The sequence below is a fragment of the Phalacrocorax aristotelis genome, chromosome 1 (genome assembly GCF_949628215.1).
Source record: "Phalacrocorax aristotelis chromosome 1, bGulAri2.1, whole genome shotgun sequence".
Classification (NCBI taxonomy): Eukaryota; Metazoa; Chordata; class Aves; order Suliformes; family Phalacrocoracidae; genus Phalacrocorax; species Phalacrocorax aristotelis.
The window spans coordinates 133149933-133172408 of record NC_134276.1 but is presented as its reverse complement, the minus strand read 5'-3'; the positions used below and the strand labels follow the sequence as shown (position 1 = coordinate 133172408).

General features: G+C 42.7%; 1 protein-coding gene across 1 annotated transcript in view; it reads left to right on the top strand.

Annotated features, from left to right (window-relative positions):
- Window positions 1-22476, top strand: part of CLCN1 (chloride voltage-gated channel 1) — a 71730-nt gene that overhangs the window by 5718 nt on the left and 43536 nt on the right. The window contains exon 2 of the mRNA XM_075108880.1: window positions 93-267. Coding sequence (XP_074964981.1) covers window positions 217-267 — 51 coding nt within the window. The 5' untranslated portion in view covers window positions 93-216. The remainder of the gene's footprint in view (window positions 1-92; window positions 268-22476) is intronic.

Below are 22476 nucleotides of genomic sequence, written 5' to 3'. Positions count from 1 at the left end.
TGTCCAAGCACAGACTAAACAGGAGGGGGCAGGGAGTCTCTGGTTACAGTCTCCCTCTCTGTCTTTCCCTCACCAGTAACCTTCTCTCTCAGGGTGCTCTGTGGGATTTTAGCTGAAGCCTTGCGTCTGTTTCACTCCATGATTTTGCCGTGGAGAGCAGACAGGAAGACGTTGCCCTGAACAACCCCTACTCCACAGGACGTTAGCTCTGGGGATATGACTGGGGATGCCTCTCCAACAAAAACATTCAGATACCAACAAACTCTGGTGAGTACAATACCTGCAGGAGGACTGAATGTTTCCTACACTATAGCTGTTCCCTTCTCTGCTTAAGGGGCTAAACACTTTCTTTGCCTACAAATATCCTTCCCTGTTTGTGTTAGGAAGAATCTGTGAGAGTTCTGCCAGAGCACATGCCCCGGTAGTGTCTTCCTCCAGGAGGGAATGAGGCCATACTCTCAATATGAACATGGGAATTGTTCCTAAACCCCATGGGTGAAAAATCTGTTTCACCAAATACACCAGACAAGGAAAAAGTGCTGGAGAGACTCAGGGCTGAGTCTGTAGGGATGCCTAGTCTGCAGAGCTATATAGAAATGCAACTGCTGGTCATGAATGGGTTTCCTTTTTCCAGACAACTATGGATAAGGCACTGAAACTTTTACCTGCCCTTTGCTACAGCTCCCAGAAGATGTGATCAGGATTCTGGGTATCAACGGGTGCTGTGAGAGAAAGCATCTTGCTCTATGGCATCTTTTGGGCACATCCCAGTGGGGGTCTTGCACTGCTTTGTTTTATAGGTATTTTGATGGAGGCTGTTGCCCCACTTTCTGCTTTAAGTACTTCTCTGAGAGATGAGACAGCAGTGTGTACTGTATCTAAAAAGCCACTTCCTTTAGTAATTGAAGTGAGAATTGGCATCATACACTCCATATTGCCTAAGGAACAGCATGAATGGAATTCAGGCCTATGAAAATGAATGGTGGCCTGTTTGTACCGGAGCATGCAAAGTTTTGGTAGCAGTGTTTGGAGACAAGTAGGACTGTTGGGGCTAAGGAAAACATGAAATCTCATCTTCTTTGAGCTACTGTAAAAAAAGATGGAGAGAGTCTTTACAGAAGCCAGAACACCTGGGTTACTAAGAGGAATGTATGATTGCCTTTGGGAACAGAAAGCTGAGGTGAAGACCAGGACAGCAGCTTTCAGTCCAACATTTTCTGCTGCTAAGCCCTGCTCTTGTGTGTGTGGTAGTGCCTTACAGATGAACGAAGAATTGTATGATCTTCAGTGTGACCATATAGCTCTGATGACTGAAAGCTTGATTTCAAACCCAGACTTATGTAATTAATGTAAATTTCTTAGTGCTCCACATAGGCTCATCACAAGCACTCACCCTCAGCTCAACAGTGTTTTACTAAGAACACTGTTTATCACTTCTCAAGTATTAACATTGTTGAAGGAGCCAATCATTACAATGGAAAGGCTGGATTATGAAATATTTCATCTCTGCTGGCCTGGCTTTCTGTAGTCCAATACAAAAATGTAGCATCCTCAGTGTCAGGATTGAGTAGCACCGACAGTAGAGCATGGAGACTGGGCCTAATATATGACATAATGGGATTGCAGTGGCCTATTTGTACAGTATACAAACAAGTAAGGTTTATGGAGGGAGAACAAGAGTTGGGTTCTTAGATAAGAAATTCAAACTGAGCTGGTTTCTGAATTGATCATATTGCATGAGGTACTGACCTGTAGGGAAATACTACAAAACTGAACAAAAGCAGTGGTAAAGAAGACAGCATGAGACAGCAAAAGATGCAGAAATAAAAAGTCTGCTACTTAGGGAGAAAGGCTGTACTTCTGTAACTGTAAAAAACTAATGAATCTAGAATTTTCAGTTTTAGATTCTTTAGTTTAGAACTAGACTAGTCAGAGTATTTAGAGACAGTTTTCCTGAATGACTGTGGGAAGACACAACTGGCATTAGGTTTCTTGAGTTTAAAGAGTATAATATGTATAACTTGAGCTAAGACAAGTCTTTGGCAAAACACTTGTACATTACTAAATAGCTATTTGGGAGAGAAAGCAAGGCAATGTACTGCATAATCTTCATTTATTCATAAATTCATCCCAAATATTTGCCACTGAATGCTTTTTTGGCTTCTGGACAGGACAGGTTTGTGTAATAAATTGTAGCTGTTTGATCCTTCAAGTGTCTGCATGGATAACCCCAAAACACATAGTTATTTAATTTAATTCAAGTCACCCACACCCCAGATAAACTTTATAATAAGAAGGCAACCATGTTACAACCTATTTCATTAAAGAGGTGGCTATAAATTTAGGAATTCTTTGAGAATGACCATATACTTGAGTCCTTAGGGATCACAGGCAGAGTAGTAGGTAGTTACTAAGAGCAGCTAATTGCTGGATCTAATCTAGGCATTAGTGCTAAGTAGATGCTGAATCACTAACCTTGATGATGGATGAGTTATTTCTCAAAACATTAAAAATGAAGAACAGTTACGAGGATTAGGTAGCAAGTGAACAAGGAACTGTAATTCTGGATGTTTGTGTCTAAAGTGGACCCCAGCCACTTTTGGGACTTGAGTGTATTAGCAAGTTATGCCTTAAAATGCTATCTTTATGAGCATACTTCTATCAAGTATCATCATTACTGCTAACCACTCTATGTAGTCGGTCATATTCTTTCTTTTTGAGTGAGTGAACAGTAGCAGAAAGCACTTTGAAACTAATGCTGTATACATCGGTTTTCACACATAAAGCTGTCACTGGTCTCTGGGCATGCTGGTCCGTAATAAAAGAGAGATGATAGGTCATCATCTGGCTTCAAAGACTGTAAGAATGACTGCTATTTTCCTTTGATGTAGAAAATCTATTGCAGTATCTCAATCTAAACCCTAAGTCACTTATGAAGTCCTTATACCTTGGGATGAGGAGAGACAGTAGACTGTGTAGTTGCTGGTTGGCCTTCAAGGTCACAAATCATCTACATGAGAGTGCTGATTAAAGTATCTCTGCTTATTTATATAACATGGCCACTTTATTAAATTTTTCTCCTCCTGGCTCAGTCTTTTGCCATTTCTCTCCCATATTCTCTTTTAGCCATTTCTGTCCCAGGTGTTCATTGCCTCTTTGTCACTTACTCTTTTACTATTCACTTGTTATCCTTACATACCTTTTTTTCATTCTTGTCTTCTGCTGCGTCTCCTTGGTTTGTTTCTCTGCTGTTCCTGCTCTCAGTATATATGAAGCCAAGTGTTAGGTTTCACAGCTGTGTTTTCCTCTGTGCCTTCCTCACATCACTGCCATTGGATTCTGTTCTAAAAATATCTTGTGTGACCCTTTCCCTGTGCTGTCCCAAGGCAGTGGGAGGATTCTCCACAGCCCCTCTCTCCTCTTTTTCTGTTTGAAGATGTTGTCAGTCGTACAGAGAGTACTGTTAGAAGGCAGAAGAGACCTGGAGAACTGAGATCATGAGAAAGATCGCTTGTGCAGATTTCAATTGCTAATTCTAAAGCTGGAGAGGACAAAAGATGCAGATGAATACAGGGCCAAGCTCTACAGGGCAAGATGTAGGCTGCTGACAATGACAACAGAAAAGAAAGAAAGGAATTCTTCAGTTTCTTGCTGTCTGATTAGAAGTGCAGGCATTTAGGACCATCACCTACTGCTATTAGGGAACAATTTTTAGCTTCTCATATTCAGTCTTTGGGGGGAGAGAGTCACCTCTTTTATACTGGCAGTATTTGTTGGTTCACAGGCTGGCCTCTGCTGAAATTAACAGAGGCAAAAAGAAGAGGTCCATTGCCCATATTCCCTTAAGTCAGACTGAAATTTAATATCTACTGCAGCTAAAGGCTTCCTATTCACTTATCCACCACATCCACCTTGCCATCTACTTCCCCTTGCTTTGGCATCTAGTGACTCAGTTCTATATGCCTATTTGAAGATCTGCGTTTATTTCTCTCCCCACTTCCCATTAGTGGGATCACAGAACTAATGCCTTGCCTTGTCAGAAATTTGCTGCAGAAATCAGTGATAGCGTCTTGTCCTGGCTACATGGCACAAATGTCTGGGGAGTTGAAAGGCTTCCCTGCAATGTACACATAGTAGTGCTCCTTTTCTGTAACTATCAGCCAGTCACTGGGCAGACCGACCACCTGCTTTTGTGCTGTGGGGTTGTGCTGAGACCTTTCCTGTCTGAGGGATGTACCAATTTCAGAATCCCAGTGTGTTTCCAGTGCCACCAGGCATGCCAGAAGGAAGGCTGAGGAAAAGAAAAATGAGAACAGGCCTACTAACTTTTTCTTAAAGTAACACGGATTTAATTTTTAAGATTTTAGTAAGGTGGAATATGCATGGCATTCATTGATAAGGACCAAGTTAAAGGGTGGTTTGAGTATAGATTTACTTCTCCAGAGTGCCAGCCCTAGAGACAAATCATGAGTTTCTAGCTGTCCTATCTACTCTGTTTGCAAATAATTTATGTAAGAACCTCTTCCCCAAACAACAGAGTAGTGCTCTGTACTTCCTTGTGTGGGAGAGATATTCAGAGCTACCTTGCCTTTTTAAAACATGGAGATACGAAATTGTCATATATTTTGCTCTGGACATACACTCCTTGTGGCAACTTCTTGAAGAAAATCTCTCATTTCCAGTGTGTATTGCTATCAGACCTGGTCTTCATAGTTCTATTAATAATCTAAGTTTGGATGCTGGTATTTTGGTTTTGTCTCTAACAAAGTGAAATAAAGACAGTCACAGAAAGATTTAGAAGGGAAGGGACCTCTGGCAGTATCCAGTCCAACCCCCTGCTCAGGCATGACTTTCTCTTGTTGTAAGTCATGGCTGTTGCCTCTTGCGCTTTCCTTGTGCCTCTTTGAGAAGAGCCTGGCTCCATCTCATCTATATCCTCCCTCTAGGTAGTGGCAGAGAGCAAATAGACCCCCTCAGCCTCCTCTTCTCCACAATGAATAAAACCACCTCCTTCAGCCTCTCCAGTCAACAACCCAGGCAATACTTCCCAAGGTGACACCCACAGCTCCATACAAGTGCTGTTACTGACCTTAATGCTTTTCCCATGGAGAAAGTTTAACAGTAACATTTGCAGCAGAAACAGCACCAAAGACTTTGCCTCCCACTTGGCACTAACCTTGCCTGGCTGTTGCCCATGTTGTCCTTGTACTGAACTGCTCCTCACAGGTGGAGGTTGCCTGCAGGTACCTTAGCCTAGATGGCATGGTCCTAGCAGGGTGCTGCAAGCGGCTTTTTCTGCTACTGGCTGAAAAACATTTTTTTCACCCATTTCCAGCATCATTCAGGTACTGTGTTCTGTCCCTAAGGTGTCCGGAATTGAATGTTTTAAGACGTTACTTCCAAACAATCCAAGGTGTCCAGGTACAAAGTGGAGATCTCACATACCAGGAGCTAGCTGACTAGTAGCGGTGTTGTCTGTCAGCACTACAGTTGTCTATTCCTGAGAAAGCTGTCGCAACTATAGCACAGTAGCAGTAAGAATATCTTGATACTTCAGTGAGATTGCCCAGCTACATGTCCCTTACTTATAATGCTATAAAATTTAAGCTTTTCTACAAATTATACAGACCTCCTGTCCAAGCAAATAAATGCCATGGGCTGGCAGCATGCTGATCAATCTAACCCTTGCCATTGATCTTGTGCTGTAGAAAGTAAAAAAACCTGCTTGTGTGTAAATGGCATAAGGGGGCGTCCCACATCTGTTTGAAACCTAATAGGGTAGCTGCATGCAATCAGCTTTTTTTATGTGGACAAAGGAAGTACATAATTGTTTTGACAGCTCATACTTGCATGCTAATTTGGCAGATTAGCAGATTAAATTATTTCAGACAAGTTTGGGACAGGAGGGATGGAAATAGCATGTACTAGCGTTCCTGGTATTTCAAGAAGTTAGACCTGTTGCTAGCAAAATTGTCAACAACAGTAGTAAAGGGGCAACTGGAATACAGAGGTTACTGCCCAGGCTGTACAGCAGGTGGCATTCAAAGTATGTACATGAGAAATAATGCATCAATACAGAAACATACAGCAAATACAAATTCTCAAGGTAAACTCAGCTACAGTTGTGAGTGTCCACAAAATCATTACAAAGAAACCGGGCATGCTGGAGAGAAGCTGGTGGTAAACACTATATAAAAAGCTATTTTGTCAATGTTTGTGTTAGTGAAGTAGCAGCTGAAGTTGCTGCTGTTAGTATTGATAGAAGAGCTTCCACATACCTGTGTGATACAATGATAACTCTGTTAGCTCATCATCTTAACACAGAGGGAGGACAGACATAGGCTATTAATGTTAGAGACTACCTTATCAGAACCTGCTTATTTAAAGTGTTTTCGTTTACTATTAATTGACTTAGAACTACTTGAGGAACCAGATTTCATTGCTGTTTATCTGCATGTGAAGGCTTTCTATGCTTTTGTATTTGATAATGGTACAAGTCTCCACACTGATAATAGGAGTAGCAAAGACATCCTCCACAAGTTGTTACTGCAACAGACACTTCAGTCTGGGCATTGCTAAGGATATAGGCAGGATTAAAAGACTTGCTCACATTGTTAAAACTGAGCTATATATCTCTACCACAAATTCCTGCCTTCTGGTGAAGTAATAGATTCTTATGTGTCCTTAAAGGAACCAAGTGACAGTTGGGGTTGAGTTATCCATTTCCACAAAATATTTATAAAAGGTCATGGGTGAGGAATGTTTGCCTTTCAACTACTGGCATTGAGAACAGATTCTAAAAGTACATTAGAATACAAAGCAGCTTCACCGTATTTACTGCACAGTGTTAATGCAAATGTGAGCAGCACCTACACCTTTTCAACGAAAGCAGCTCTAAAAACTCTGACAAATTATATGCAGTATGTTCTTTTCTGATTTGATGATGTGAGGAAACAGTGTTTAAGTACTTTACCCTGTGGACCCTCAAGTTTGTTTCAGATTGAAGTTAGGCCAATTAGTCTTAACTGTGCGTAGCCTAGGATACACATTCTTTTATCCTGTGTAAACTACCATAGTAACTATGGATGTCTATAACCTGAAACTCAGAACTACCCAAAACTCTACTGGGATACTGAAGAGAACAGAATTTGCCTGAAGATCATTTGCAGAAGCTGCAAAATATTTCACGGTTAAAAAGAAACTACTGCTTTTTACAGCTACAGAAAAATAACTACTTTTGAGTATGTAGTCAGCCTCAGTATAGACCACAGTCCAGTAGAGAGATTTAAGAATTAAATTCTGAATTCTTCAGAAAACTGAAAAGCCTCATGTTCACTGTCCCTGGAAGCAATCTACTGGAGCAACAACGCAGCAGAGCACAAACAATCCAGGAAGTTTCTGGAGTGCATTGACTGCAAGGGGAGGTGCTCTGCTGGACCTGATACTTACAAACAAGGAAGGACTGTTGGGAGTGTGAAGGTCCAGGATAGCCTCAGGAACTGAGGAGGGAGAAGGACTAAAAACAAGATCACAATCCTTGAGTTCAGGAGAGCAGTCTTTGTCTTTTCAGGGATTTGCTTGGAAGAATCCTGTTGGATATGGCCCTGAAGAGGGGTCCAAGAGAGCTGTTCGATGTACAGAAATCATCTCCTCCAAGCTCAGGAACAATCCATCTTGTTGAACAGGAAATCAAGCAAAGGCAGCAGGAGGCCTGTATGAATGAACAAGGAGCTCCTGTCTAAACTCAGACATAAAAAGGTATAAGCAGGGTTGTATGACCTGAGAGGAATACAGAAGCACCATCCAAGTGTGCAAGAATGAGGTTAAGAAAGCCAAAGCTCATCTGATGGGAGTCTGAAGATGATGAAGTCAGACTTTTCTCAGTGGTGCCCAGTGACAAGACAAGATGGAATGGGCACCATCTGAAACACAGGAAATTCTGTCTGAACATAAGGAAAGAAGTTTTTTTTCTGTGACTGAGCACTGGCGTGGGTTGCATTAAGAGGTTGTAGAATTTGCGTCCTTGGAGGTATTCAAAAGCTGTCCAGATATAGTCCAGGGCAACCTGCTCCACTTGACACTGCTTGAGCATGGTATTGGACAAGACAGCAACTGTCCCATGGAAAGCTCAAATATTCTGTGATTCTGTAATTAATTAAAGTACTCAGAGGAACAGCAGTGCAAGTGACCTACTGGTCAATAAGATTATTGTCTTCTAAATATGACACAGAATGTATTTTTAATTCCTCATGTGCAATGAACTCTCTTATCTACCCTTATTTTTAAAGGGCTCACAAAAAAAAAAAAGAAGCACTTACTTCTATTACAGAAAAGCAAATAAAAACTGTTTGCCTGCATCTAAGTTCCAAGAAATCGTGACTTCGTGACTTTAATAGAACCAGGTGTATGTTTTCTGACCACCAACTTCTTTTCGTTCTGAACCCACTGCCTACCTCCTAAGATATAGCAAAAGAAACCTTCTCAGTTCACTTTCTCCATATCACCTCATGTTTTTATTCATGTCCAGCCCTCACTGCCCTTTCCAGCCTGGGAGGTTCAAGACTGCTTAGCTGTTCCTCATACAGAAGCTATTCTATAATTTTGACCATCCTCTGAAACTTTTCCAGCTCTACTATATTCTTTTCAAGATTGGGGGAAACAGAAATGCAACTATTACTCAAGATGTAGTTGCACATTGCATTTTATCTAGTCTTATTTTCCTTCTTCTTAACTCATGGTTCTAAAAAAATACTGAGGGAGTCATTATTATTATTACCATTTTATTTAGCCCCGAGACCTTATTCTTAAATAGTAGAAGTCAGATTAAATAGTAACAGTTGGATGATTCTCATGTATGCAAAGCTAGAACACCTGTTCCTTCTCCCAGTCATCACTTTACATTTATTGTGACTGTTTCTTCTGTCATTCTATTGTTCAGTTATCCTATTAAGGTCCTTAAACAATTCTTCAGTCAGCCTTTGTTTTTATTCCTCTGAATTACTTACCAACAAAACTGTGAGCCCTTTTTCAGACCAGAGAGGTGTTTAATATTACACTACTTGGCATCAAGTTTATTATCAGCAGTAGAGGACAATTCACTGAATGTATGCTGCTTTTAGTTCCAATTCCATATAGAAATAGGAAATGTTGGAAATCTCATTTCCATTAATTGGAAGTCCATAATGCTCCAGGCCCACAGGGTAAAAGAACTGCAGGTTCACCTAAGCTTTCCAGGAATGGTAAAGGCAAATGCAAGATTAAACAGGTCACAGATGTGCAACATAGTAGTGACAGAAGAAACAGCCAGTGTGGTGTAGGAACTATATTCAAGAGGTATATGAAAATCTTTCTGTTGGGAAGCAAGGACTAAGTAAAGTTCTTCTCTTGCCTAAATGTATGTTTCAGTGCTTCAAGTGAGGGTGTACATTGTAGCTGACATGATCAATTGACTGCCATATATAACAGCTTCTTACTTAAATGCTGCTTCCCTGATCTATGGCGAATGCATTCAGAGCATGACACTGAGCAGCTAACTGCATAAAGGCATGAAGGACACCATATTGGTATCTAAAGAGAACATGGGTCCACATAGAGAGACCTGAGTCCTTCTTTCTTCTGCTTCAGATCCTTAAGAGTCTTCTCCTCTGCCATGATGCAGATGATATGCCTCCTAGAACCCTCTTTTTCTCCAAGGTGTAGAGGGAATATGTGGTATGACCCATCTACCAAAGGAGCTACAGGAATGACCAGAAAAAAAACCACACCAGGACAAGCCAACTTCTAAACCCTTATGCCACTTCTCCCAACATTCATTGTAGTAAGATGTATCACAAGACAGGCAAACACCCATCCAGTTCTAAAACCTCCTGTTACAACTGCCTTGTTGTCACACCCTTTTTCTGGCAGCCATCTCTATGTATAGCTGTGGCAAGGTAGCCAGGTTCACACCATTTCCAAAAGCCTTTGGCCTTCTCTTCCCACAGGTCCTACAACGTCCATACTAAAATGGCCAGTAGGCCAGCAAGAAGTGACAGCAGCACTCACAGAGAACAGATGGTTGTCTGAGAAGGATGACAGCTCAGTATCAGAGGCTGTCTTGTGAGATGTTCCAGTGCAAGAGGCACTGAGTAGCTCAGCCTGATCTCTTCCACTTGGCCACAGCTGAAAAAAGTACTGTTATCTGGTTGGAGGTGGTACCAGGTGTTCTTTAGGGAGTGCTGACCTCTTGGTTTCCTGATGTCTGCCTCTTATTTCCAATGCAGTTCTGTGAGCAGGGCAGAAACAAAATTCACAGCCAGGGCCAGACACTCCTGTGGACTGATACTGTTGAGGAAGGCGTTATGGTAAAAATGACATTACAGACCTGGTATCAGAACATAGATATTAAAGACATTAATGCACTTTCAAGCAGATCTACATGTGCAGCAGCTGATTTGGTAAAATAATCATGTTCCCCAGCATTCAAGACTATAGGTCAAGAGAAGATGGGGCTGTAGTGATCAGTGTGGCAAAATTCAGTAGGAAATTGTATAGACAGACATGTCTGTCCAAGTGGTCTTGCCAGAAAGTACAATTAGACTGCCACGGTGAAGGTCTCCTGCAAGAACACAATGGAGAACGCTCCTGCTCAAAGCAAGGTGAGTACACCGCCCCTACAGAGACCTTCCCTCCATCTTAAGGGGTTTACTGATAGGACTTCGAACTGTTTCTCTTGGAGGGGGGGAGAAGAGGGGTGAGGAACCTGCTGGCCAGCAGTGGTGGTGCCAGTGGTACCAGCAGTGCTGTATACCAGCAAGTTCTGTAGCCAGAGCTGTGGTCCCCATGGTACAGGGAAGCACTCTACCCCCTGGGTCCCCTTCCCTCCTTGAATAGGACCCTCTGTGATGAAGACGAGCCTGTAATCTGCCATGGCAAGGGTCAGCTGCATCTTCTTCTCAGAACAATTAGTCTTTAGCAGGTGGCAGAGTTTGTCCCTCAGCATGATGGGGGTCTGAGGAGCCTGCAGACTTCTGTGAGCCTATGGTCCGTGTAGTACTCAAAAGCCTGTGGTCTGGGACATTTTTGTCCCTCTCCTGCTAAATAAAGGTCAATCAGCCCAGCCAGTGCACCTGGCAGAGAGCAACAGCTTTCCCCCTGGTGCAAGGACAAGGAGCAGAGGGAGTGGGATCTGAGGAATCTCACAAGGACCACATCTGCTTTTTGTTTTTTCTTTCTGATTGATCCCTATCAAAATAATATATAGACATAACACTATTTGTGGAATAGAATATGACTCTGATACAAACAGGCAAAAATTGAGTTACGTTCCAGACCAAGGGCAGTGTCTGAACAAGATACCACAAGTAATCTCAGTGATTTTTGCTGACTCTGAACACCAAATAATGCACATAAGCAAGACAGTGAGCGATGTTATTAAACACACAAACACAGCATGCAAAAATCAGTAACTTCTGATAAACTGAGTTACCAGCTTCTAGAGCTTATTTCAGTTCTCAGGTTAAATGAAAGTTAGAATAGTTCCTGTCATTTATCCTCTGTGCCTTCTTTTTCTATTTACCCATTATTCTTCTACCACTCCTGACTTTGGTCAATAGCTTCTAATGTCAATCTACAGCCACTCCCTGGACTCCTGTTCTGGGTTTAACATTTTTAGATGGCATGGACATTAAATGTCATCCCTGGGACACATTTGTGCCACTTGTAGGGTACTTCCTTCACTTTCTTCTGCTGGCTTATCTTGTTCTGGGCTTGAAATACTAGGCTACCTGTTTCTGACATCTGGAGACTGTTGCTTCCTCATGGCCCTTGGGTACTTTTTGCACCCTCTTCCTTCAGTGACAGTCAAAATTGGCTCTTGCTGGTAAGTATACGGATGTTTTAGTTTAATGAGTTCCACAGAGAAGTCTTTCTGCAGCCTTCATGCCAAAGTGTGACCCAGTACTTCAACCTGGGTGCATTTGCTCAGTGCAGTTCTTCCCTTCCCCCAGTGCTTTCCTACAAGTCAAAGCAGGGGGCTGATAAAAGGCAGAGGAAGTCCAGTGAATGTCGTGCTGACTCTCATTATCATCCCTGTATCAGCGGCCAGTGATAACAGGAAAGATTATTGCCAGAGGGGAATTGCTTTGCCCTTGTTTGTGATAGATTTATTATTCTGGCTGCCAAGAGAACTACTGTCTTCCCTCTGTTTACCTTCATCTTTATCTCATATTACTACAGGGGATTGTTTTATGGGAAAAAGGCAAGACCCCTGCTGTGCAGGAGGGTTAGGTGTTTTCGTATGGGTATCTGCATTTGGATGGGGGAAGGAGAAGGAAAACAGGAAGAGCTTAGTCAAAACTGTACAAGATTTACTAGTATAACTTTGATAGTAAATAAGGTATTTAAAAAATCTTTAATGGTAGTGATAACATGTCTGTGCTACAACTTTTATATTGACATCGTTTATCTCAGCTGAGACAGGAGGGGACACGCTAGTACAGTCAGCAACTAGAACTTGGCAACTATGGAGTTCATATAAGTAGTTTATAGTGTTTGCTCTAACAATGATGAAAGTCTGAAATGTAAGCAAGACCCAAGTGTTACTGAGAAAAGGTTTGTGGTTACTTATGTCTCTGCTGCAATAAGAAAAGACAGTCCCTTTCCTCTTTTCTGGGTGTGTTCCTGACCCCTTCTTTTCTAACGTTCATGTGGCCATTCATCAGCTGGAATGAGAGCTGAGATGGCTGAAATCTAATTTTTATTGCATCAAGCCTCTTGATCAGTAGTTCTAATATCTAGATTAGGACTATCCTTTTCAACCTTTAAATCCCCTAAACCAGTAGTGTGATCACCCTCTCAGAGAGATCAGTAGATTCTAGAACCTCAAAGATGTGACTTTTCAAGCATTTGAAAGTCGAACATGTATTATGAAAATGAAATAAATTATTTCTTTCCTTGCATACCTCTAATCCTAGCCATGGCCTCCTGGAGATATCTGTCCATATTCAGGGTCCCTTCTTCTTGCCTAACCCCAGCTCAAGCATACCCCTACCATGTCCTTGAAACCTTCTCTTTTCATCTCAGTCCAAATAATTTTGCTTCATAAGCCAGTCATCCTCCTAAACTTTTCAGCTATGGCCACATTTTTTCTTAGTTGGCCATGGCTTATATAAGAGGCCAGAGTCTTCTCTTGAAATTAGCCAAGTCCAATACAAAACCAGGAGCCCTAGCACAGCCTGTGCTAGCCCAGTCCTACACAGCTCATCACTGCATTTTTCTTTCCACTCTTATGATGTCAGTCATGCTGCTGTGTAATTGCATGATTGACAGATTGAATATGCAATTATTAACTTTACCAGTGCAACAAGCAACCTACAGGGAGGAAGGGAAGAAAGGCACAAACTGTCTACCATGCACTGCCTACCACCTCTCAAGGATGGTTTTAGCTGGCAACAAAATACAGGTCATAGTGCAGATGACTTATCAGGGAACATTCACCATTTGGAATCAGAGCTCATTATCTAGATACACAGGTAAAGAGCAATTTCCCAGGCAGTCTGTAGGATTATTGTATGGATTATTACTGTGAGAATTCTCTGTCCTGGAATAATAAGAAATTCACAAGCTTAGAAGCATCCCTTATATGTTTTGATCACTAGGGTTGAATCTGTATTTCCTAGATGTTCTTTAGTCTCTCCTGCTAAAAATGTCTTCAAGCTGATTACTTCAGAGAATGTTTGTGATTCAATGTTATTCTCCTAGAAAATAAGAAATCCACTGAACCCACTTCAATCAGTTCATTGAGTGTTTGCTAGTTCTTATTGACTTTAGCTGCTTTTGGATGCATACTGCAGTTACAAAAAGTTTTCTGTCTCTCAGCAGTCTAATTTTACTTTTTACCCCCTTTTTTTTTCCTTTAACTTTTTGATACTTGTATACACACTGTGCCTACTTGATTTGTTCTTGGTTTATACTAAGACAAGACAATTGGATCTCTACCCCACCAGTAAGACACCTCTTCCTTTGGAAAGCCATTGAGCATACACAAGGAAGAAATTACTTAATAGAAGCTGCAAGGTGCTGTAGGTTAGACAGTCACTGTGGGAACTGAGGGTTGCAATTTAAGAAGAGGGGCAGCTGTAGGGGAGGAGCAATCCAAGCTGTGGAGGTGCGGACACAGTCTCCTAGGCAATGGAGTGTAAGCACAAAATTTTAGCAGCTCAGAAGGTCACTGAGTTAATTGCAACCAAGGTTGCAGTGGGTGGGGAGAGTTGTGTATAAACTATCTATTTATTTCTGTGCTTCCTGACTTATGCACTTGAAGATTTCTCTATTAAAAAAAAATCAAAGCATCTTATTTTTACTCTAGTAAAGACTGTTCTATTTTGAGTTTTGAAGCCTACTGGTCTTGACCAGAGAGCTCACCAGGACATCTAGTCAGATCCACCTTAAAGTTCTGGTTGAGTTTTGACCCATTTATAAAAGCTAATGTTCCTATCTTCTCTTTCATCTGATTTTCTGTGTCTTGCTTTTGCTGCTGGGTTTTTTTAAGTTCTCTCTACTTGTTCTTTTTGCTCTCAGTTCCAGACTGACCACACTGTGATCTAACATAAGACAACCTGAAATTAACGAGTAATTTACTTTAGGTATCAACATAGATATGGCTTTGTTTAACTTGATTTTGGGGTGAATTTGCAAGGTACTCTGTGCAGACTGTCACAGTTGGGTTGTTTCTGGAACTGGAACGTAACTGTGCCACTTTAAAGCTTATTTGTTTTTTGCCAAGTGATAGCATATCATGTCATACCACAATGTCATCATGTCATGTCATGATCTGTTCAAACTTCCTTCCAAGTTAATCTATTCCAACATCTACTTCAATGGCTCCTTCATGTCCCTCTGTTCCTATAAGTATTTATCTGCTTTCACTTGTGAGATATATTTCTTTTTCCATTCTGCCTCTCCTCTGGTAACATCATAATCTCCCTGCCTGAGTAATGTCTTTCCATGTGTTGTCTCTTATTACCTCTGTTACTGTTAAGCAGCCCTCCTTGTCACCTTTCTCTCTTCCTCCTTCAAAACTCCCTTTTTTCCTTTCACTTTTACAGTTTCTTTTGTCTCATAGCCTATCTTTTATATTATCTCCTTCACAGCCTTATAGACCTCTTGGACAGAGTTCTCTTAAGCACAGAATATTATTTTTTACTTTATTCTTAAGTGACTGTTCTTCTATTCTGCATGCATGGTTCTGGATAACAATAACTCTGCCTCCACAAATTCATCTCCTTTCAGTCTGGGGTGGTAGAGGGCTCTGCATCACCATCTGCTATAATGTTTGTTTATGCAGTATTGGTGGCAGCTGAAAAATAGACGTTATGTTTAATTCCAGAGGAGGCTGCAGTCTGGTGGTGGACCATAAGGTTTGTATACAGTGACGTTATGATGTGGTCTAGATCTTTCAGGATGAATCTGTTAGAGAAAGAACAACAATAAAAAAAGCCCTAGTATAAGCAGAAGGCTCAGAAGTTAGTATGATGTCTGGTAATTGTGTGGGCAGGGCACAGGGAAAAACATGTTGATTAATAGCACTGGGATTTCAGGTGATAAATCTCCTGGGTCAGGACCATGAGAGAAGTGTGAGTCTTCAATCATCCCTCCCCCCATACTATCAGAGCTTCCACTATAAAGGCAGTAGGGTGGGAAGGCTATGAATTATATTTCTGTATCCTGAAAATCATTCAGGAGAAAAAAAAGAAAAGCAAAGAAAGGGAGACCTGAGAGAAAACTGGGAACAGGAGGGAGACAGATAGATGGCTGACTGGAGAAGAGACCTGTCTTGGGTGAGAGTTGTTCTAACTTCTATTCCTTTTTTTTTCCCTCACCTAAAACCCTAACTGGGGCTATAGCTGAAGCTTCATCTGTCATGAAGGTGTCCTGCTTGAAGGAAGTATCACTGAAACACACTTTGGAGTCCCTCTAGGGCCTGTAATATGCAAAGAAAAAACTGGTATATGAGCAGGTTGTATACTGTGTATACTCTTGTGTGCTGTGGGCAGCTAGAAACTTTTGTGAGCCCTTTCAGAAGGCTTAGGGGCACCTGAGGAGTAAAGCCATACGTATGGGTCATCTGTGCTGGTGACTAGTGCCAGATAGTTATTACATGTTCTTCTCTTTTGGCATCTTCCTCCACTTCTGTGCTAGTCCTGAGTCTGTTGGTAACCTCTCAAGCAATAGCAGTACTACATTGCTGTGTCCTGGCAGAAGAGCAGAGCTAGGCTTTAGTAGTAGAAAATAGGACATATGAGCAATAAAGAAAAAATATAAAGAAGAACTGTAGCAAGAAATTACAGGAAAAATTAGAGGGGAGATTTGACAGCAGTTGCTGGGCAGCAGCAGTACAGAAAGGCACGTCTTTTCAGGGTGTGCTCAGAGTCTGTACTTTTGGGACTCTGCAGATCTGAAAACATAGACAAGGCAATGGGTAGAGCTAGAACAATACCTTTCATTATGTCAGCTGTGCCAGCTGGAAAAAGTGGACAAGCTGTTGGGTCTACAAGTTCTTCTTTGAGTCTGAAATAGAAGCAGCAGATCTCAAAGCAAATATAAGCTGAGAGTAGCTGCTTTGAATTTAACTAGACTAGTGTCAGTGAGGCTGTGACAAAAGATTATTGGTACCTTGTGGAATAGAGAGGGTGTTAATAGTGCCCAGAGAGCTGACAAAGTGCTTTCCTCCTAGGGGAAAGTGGGAGAGTGGTAATTTATAAGATGTGGAGCATGATAAGATTAGTGTTCAGGATAAAGGAAACAATGTGACATAAACCCAGTATCTCTACAAATGGCATATATTTTGGCATGCACTGGAATGGTGAATTTCAGTTCTGAGTCTTTTCTTTGGTAGACACTATCTGGGTACAAAGATCAGAGGTAGAAAGATTGATGAGAAATGCTCTCCCACTGGGAATTAGATAAATGCTAGGTCCTTAGCTGCAGATGTCCTTAGAGCTAGGTCCTTAGAGTGTACACATGTACCACTGTGTGCATAATGATTGTTCAGTTTCATCTGTGTATTTATCAGTCTACTAATTGGTGCACTGGATGAGGTGTATTAATTTCCACATTTTCACACTGTGGAAAGTACAAGTGAGGGTCTTCCTCATGAGGATAGTAAAGGTTTCTTGTTCAAGTAGCACAAAGAGCCCTCTGGTGAATGTTGTCCTTGGGGTCCTTCATGCTTTTATTGATAAGGTGAGTGAGGCTGGGGCCAATTTGGAGGCTGAGAGGGACAATTCCTGGAAAATACCTTTCAGGGTAGGCTGAATCTTATTTTAGGTTATGTAATTATATTATTGTTTTCCATGGAAATTCCACAACAATATCATACAAGACAGACAGTAGAGTTTGATGAGCTGGCAGTAGTGTTTTCTTTTTTATACTGAAGCAATTTCTGATGTGCTATTCTTGTACCTCTTGAAAAATAAGAGCTGGAAGAGTGCACCTTTGGGTAAAGGTTCCCATTAATTTTCTCTGGTGGCTATGATGAGTGGTCTCCTCCAGTAAATATAAGAGTGACTGAAGATCTGGTGCTGTATTACAACGTTGATGTTTGCTGGGGCTTACTGTGGTTGGTCTTTAGATTTTCTATATATGATATACACTTACATTCTATACACTTTTTTGTACTTTATACACTATATAGTATATGCTATGCATCTATTTTTATGTAAGCCATAATGACTTTGGTCGTCCAAAAGCATCTCAGTAGAATCATAGAATCACAGAATGGGTTGGGTTGGGTTGGAAGGGATCGTTTGAGGTCATCTAGTCTAACCCCCCTGCAGTGAGCAGGGGCATCTTCAAATAGATCAGGTTGCTCAGAGCCCTGTCCAGCCTGACCTTGAATGTTTCTAGGGATGGGGCCTCTACAACCTCTCTGGGCAACCCATTCCGGCATTTCAGCACCCTCATTGTAAAAAATTTCTTCCTTATATCCAGTCTAAAAATACGTGCCTTTAGTTTAAAACCATTACCCCTTGTCCTGTCACAACAGGTCTTGCTAAAGAGATTGTCCCCATCCTTCCTATAGCCCCCCTTTAAGTACTGAAAGGCCGCAATAAGGTCTCCCCACAGCCTTCTCTTCTCCAGGCTGAACAACCTCAACTCTCTCAGCCTGTCCTCATAGGAGAGGTGCTCCAGCCCTCAGATAATTTTTGTGGCCCTCCTCTGGATCCGCTCCAACAGTTCTGTGTCCTTCTTGTGCTGAGGGCTCCAGAGCTGGACACAGTACTCCAGGTGGGGTCTCACCAGAGTGGAGTAGAGCGGCATCATCACCTTCATTGACCTACTGGCCATGCTTCTTTTGATGTGGCCCAGGATATGGTAGGCCTTCTGGGCTGCAAGAACACACTGTTGGCTCATGTCCAGCTTTTTGCCCACCAGTACCCCCAAGTCCTTCTCCACAGGGCTGCTTTCAACCCCTTCGTCCCCCAGCCTGTATTGATATTAGATGTTGCCCCGACCCAGGTGCAGGACCTTGCACTTGGCCTTGTTGAACCTCATGAGGTTCTCACAGGCCCACCTGTGAGGACTGAGAACAATTAATGCCTTTAAAATGGAAACCTATGAGGATATCCAAACGTTGTTCTCTGTATGGTCACTTCTCATGTATGACATGGTCACTTAGATACTCTTCTTTAAGGTGGTTCATTGCAAGTTTTGCCCTGCTGATGCCTTCCTCCAGGGAACATTACTTATTGACAGTGAAGTGAGTGCTGGTGAGAAACAGATGAGCCTATATGTTTTGAGGCAACACTGATTTTGCTTTATTAAATATTCAGAGCTTGCCTGACATGCCACCTGGTGTGGACTGTACAGACTAACAATATCCATACGGATATTATTCCTAATGGATAGCCATATGGATATTGTTAGCAGAGACATTGGAGGAGGTGGGGAAGTGGTTTATGGAGGAAATCAAGTGTGTCTTCCTCTTGGAGACTTTCTTTGTACCCCACTCTGGAGAACTGGGCAGACTGAGAAAAAGCAAAATGAGCCTCCAGGAGAAATAATTTGCACAGGTCTGCAAAATAAAATTATGAGACTACTGTTCTGGACCAAAAAGAAGGTGTTTTGCCTCTCTCTCTCTCCCACTCGCATCCTGCCTGCAGATCTCATAAGCCAGAATGTGAGAAGTTTGGAAACCATTATTCTGGAGACCTGATAGTGTGCAAGAGGAGGAATGAGGAGTTAATACCAGCTCTTTAGCAACTGTGTTTGAGGCATATGGGGTCTTCTTTTCTTGTGCACGGTTTCTAGGATCTTGAACTCACTGTTTTTCATTGATTAGCCATCAAAAGACATATGATTACACGCAGCACACTGAGAGCACTGGGAGGTGTCTCTAGACCATGTTGCTGGAACATGCTTCTCATTCCTGTCACTGTCTGGTAGCTTACTGGTGTTGGCTGAGCTCATTGCTTTTTCACCTGGCTGAGAATCAAGAGGTAAAGTGTAGAGGAGAAGATGTTGAATGATCTAGCCTGTGGAAAAGTGGAGCATCAGGAGGAATAAATTTCTGCATATACCCATAACTAAATACCAACAGAGAAGTTTGGTGACACACTTCAAAAGTGTAAAGTGTTCCCCGTAAGGGCACATGGAAAGGCTGAAATTAAGCTGTAATGCTCAGCAGTTTACAGGGATGCCCGACTTCTCCATTAGGGCTTGCTGCTTCTGTTGTGGACCATGGACTTAGAAAAATTACTTTGGGACAGTGAGAGTGCACCCATCTTGTTCTATCTCGCCATAGCTGCTGGCATCTTTATGACTGTCACTCAGTCTTTTGGACACCTGTATCTGGGGAGGGAAGGAGGAAGCCCACTGAATTTTGTTCTCCGTGAAAATATAGCTTGGTCAGAATGGGGAGGTGTGAAAGAAGAGATCTCCTGGATCATCATTTCTGCTTTCTCCTAGATGTCTCTGTCTCCTAGAATGTCTCTGTCATTCTAGCTCTGTCTCTCTTATCGCCCTCTTTCCTTATCCCTGCCCCCCCTTCCCTCTCCTTCAGGAGTTCCCCTATTGCCCACACCTGATATTCAATCCTGGTAGAGTTAGTGCCTTTTGCTGAGATCAGACGCAGCACTGGGGAATCACGTGGTGGAGGAAGGTTGCTATAAATATAGTTATACTTTGCAACCACTGCCTTTATGCAGGAAGGGGAGAAAGTGAGAGAGGCACGAGGAGGAGGAGGAGGAGGGGCAGAGAGAAAGTGAGTGCAAGAACAGGACAAGTCAAAGTGGTCAGAGGAGAGAAAGAAAAGGAGGGAGCAGAGGAAAGTGCAGAGGCCATGTCCTCAGCCAGAACATGAGGTGGTTCTAGGCAAGGCCCAGAGCAGCAGCTCTGATACAACTGAGTGTGAGGAAGAGTAGAGGCATGGAGAGCTCAGAGATCTTAATACAGGAACCCAGATCGAAGTCAGCTTTGTGGGGGGGCACACCACAATATGACTATGTCTGCTTTGAGAAACGCACACATTACGGGATACCTTTGGAGGCAGGACGCGAGGCCGGGGGGACAGGGGACGACCTGCACTACCTGGAGAACTCCCTCAGCTACCCACAGGTAGGGCTGGGCAACTGGGATGTTTGTGGCAGCACAGGTCTCCCTGGGGTCACGTAGGCTCTTGGGGCTCCTGGAACAGTGCTGTAGAGCCCACATCCCTCTCCATTCCAAATGCTACCAACTCTGCCTTTCACTTGTTGACTCCCAAGTCAGGCATTGACTTTCATGTTTGTACTTATATCTGGGAGTGCTACCAGCATTTCCAATCAAGGGTCATTTTCCCCTGCCGTGGACACAAAGAGAATTAGAATGGGCAAGTTGGGATGGGGAAAATCAACCAGACCATTAATGTGCATGTGGCAGCAAAGAGAAACTGCAGCTGCCTTCAGCTGCATAGTGATATTAAGTAGAACAGAAGAATGAATAAAACCAAAGAGAAAAGTGATGTATATAGATGGGTAATCTAACTACACAGCTGTATAGACAAAGTCATGCAAAGCTCTGTTCTGACTTTAATCAAAAAGCAGTTCATGGTCATAGAGCCGTACATGTATATTGGTAGTTTTGGTGGGTCTTAGGGAAGCTGTAAGTGAGGGATTTTCTAACTTTTAAACTTGACCTGACTGTTGCTCTGGTTCATACAAGCAGTGGTTCACAAAGATAACCGTGACATAGACGTACTCTGGTTATGGCTTCTTGTTCCATACCCTCTGTAGCTCCTCTGCCTCTCCTTTTGGGCTAGCCTCCTGCAAAGGGGAGATTTTACAGCAGAGTCCTGGTGTCTTATTTCCTACCACTGTGCTTAGTCTAAGCTGGCGTAAGAGGGCTTTGGAGCAATGAAGGATCCAGTCAAATGATGAGGGAGAGAGCATGTGAATGTGAAATTCATGCAGGGTGGGTGTTTTTCCTTACATGAATGCAAATCCCCTTATATGAATACTTAGGTGAATGATCAGGGAGGTGATACATTCAGCATCTCCTGAAGACTTTTGTGATTTACTGTTAGGGGAAAAAGCCACATTTGCCACCAAGCAAATCTCTTCCTGTAGAGAAGCATCCCAATGAGGATTATACGTGTCACATTGCAAAAGACTAGAGATTCAGTTCTATGGCCATATTCAGGAATTTCTCTTCTGAAACTGTCTAAAACATGAGACAGCAAATGTCTCCTACACTAAACTCTTCCAAAACCATTCCTTGATTGATTTGGAAGCAGCAGCCCAAATGGGAAGGTGACTGGACAGAAGTCTGACTGGAACGGCTTATGCTTTATTTAGACTAACACAAGGAAATGGTTTGTCTGCAGCAGACATGCTAACAGGGTGAGCACAGGCTGGGGTGGGATGGAGGGGTGTGTGGGCCCAGCTGGACCTGAGCTTTGCTGGGGTTCAGCCTTTGAATCACCGCCCTGTGCTGAGCACCAGCCCAGCAGCTAGGGCCGGGGTGTGACGGGCAGCGCCTGAGGGAGGGACCACTGGTGGGAAAGAGGCATCCTGCCTCATCAGCCATGACTGAGTCCCTGGCTGACCCTGGGTGGGGATCACGGCTTTGCTGGGACGATGGCACACACCTGTGAGGGGAGCAACACGTAGGCCTGGAGAGCTGAGGTGGGCTAAGGAAATGCACCTCATGAGTTGGGGGTGGGGGGTGCTGTGGTATGCAAGCTGTTTCTCCAGCAAAGCACATCCATGCACCGAAACATCCCAGTTCACATGTATCCACCCACTATGCTGTTTCCACATGCCTAACACCACTGTTACAAGCAGGCACAGATGACACAGTGAGGCAATACAACCTACCTCAGTGTTCTCACTACCTGGCACTGGAGCGTCTTTGTTCTCAGCTCCAGAGACATGCTGGTCAGTGCATGTGGATAGACAACCTCAATGCACAAACAAGCATGCCATCAAATGCATTCCCATCCATATCTTCAGGCAGTAA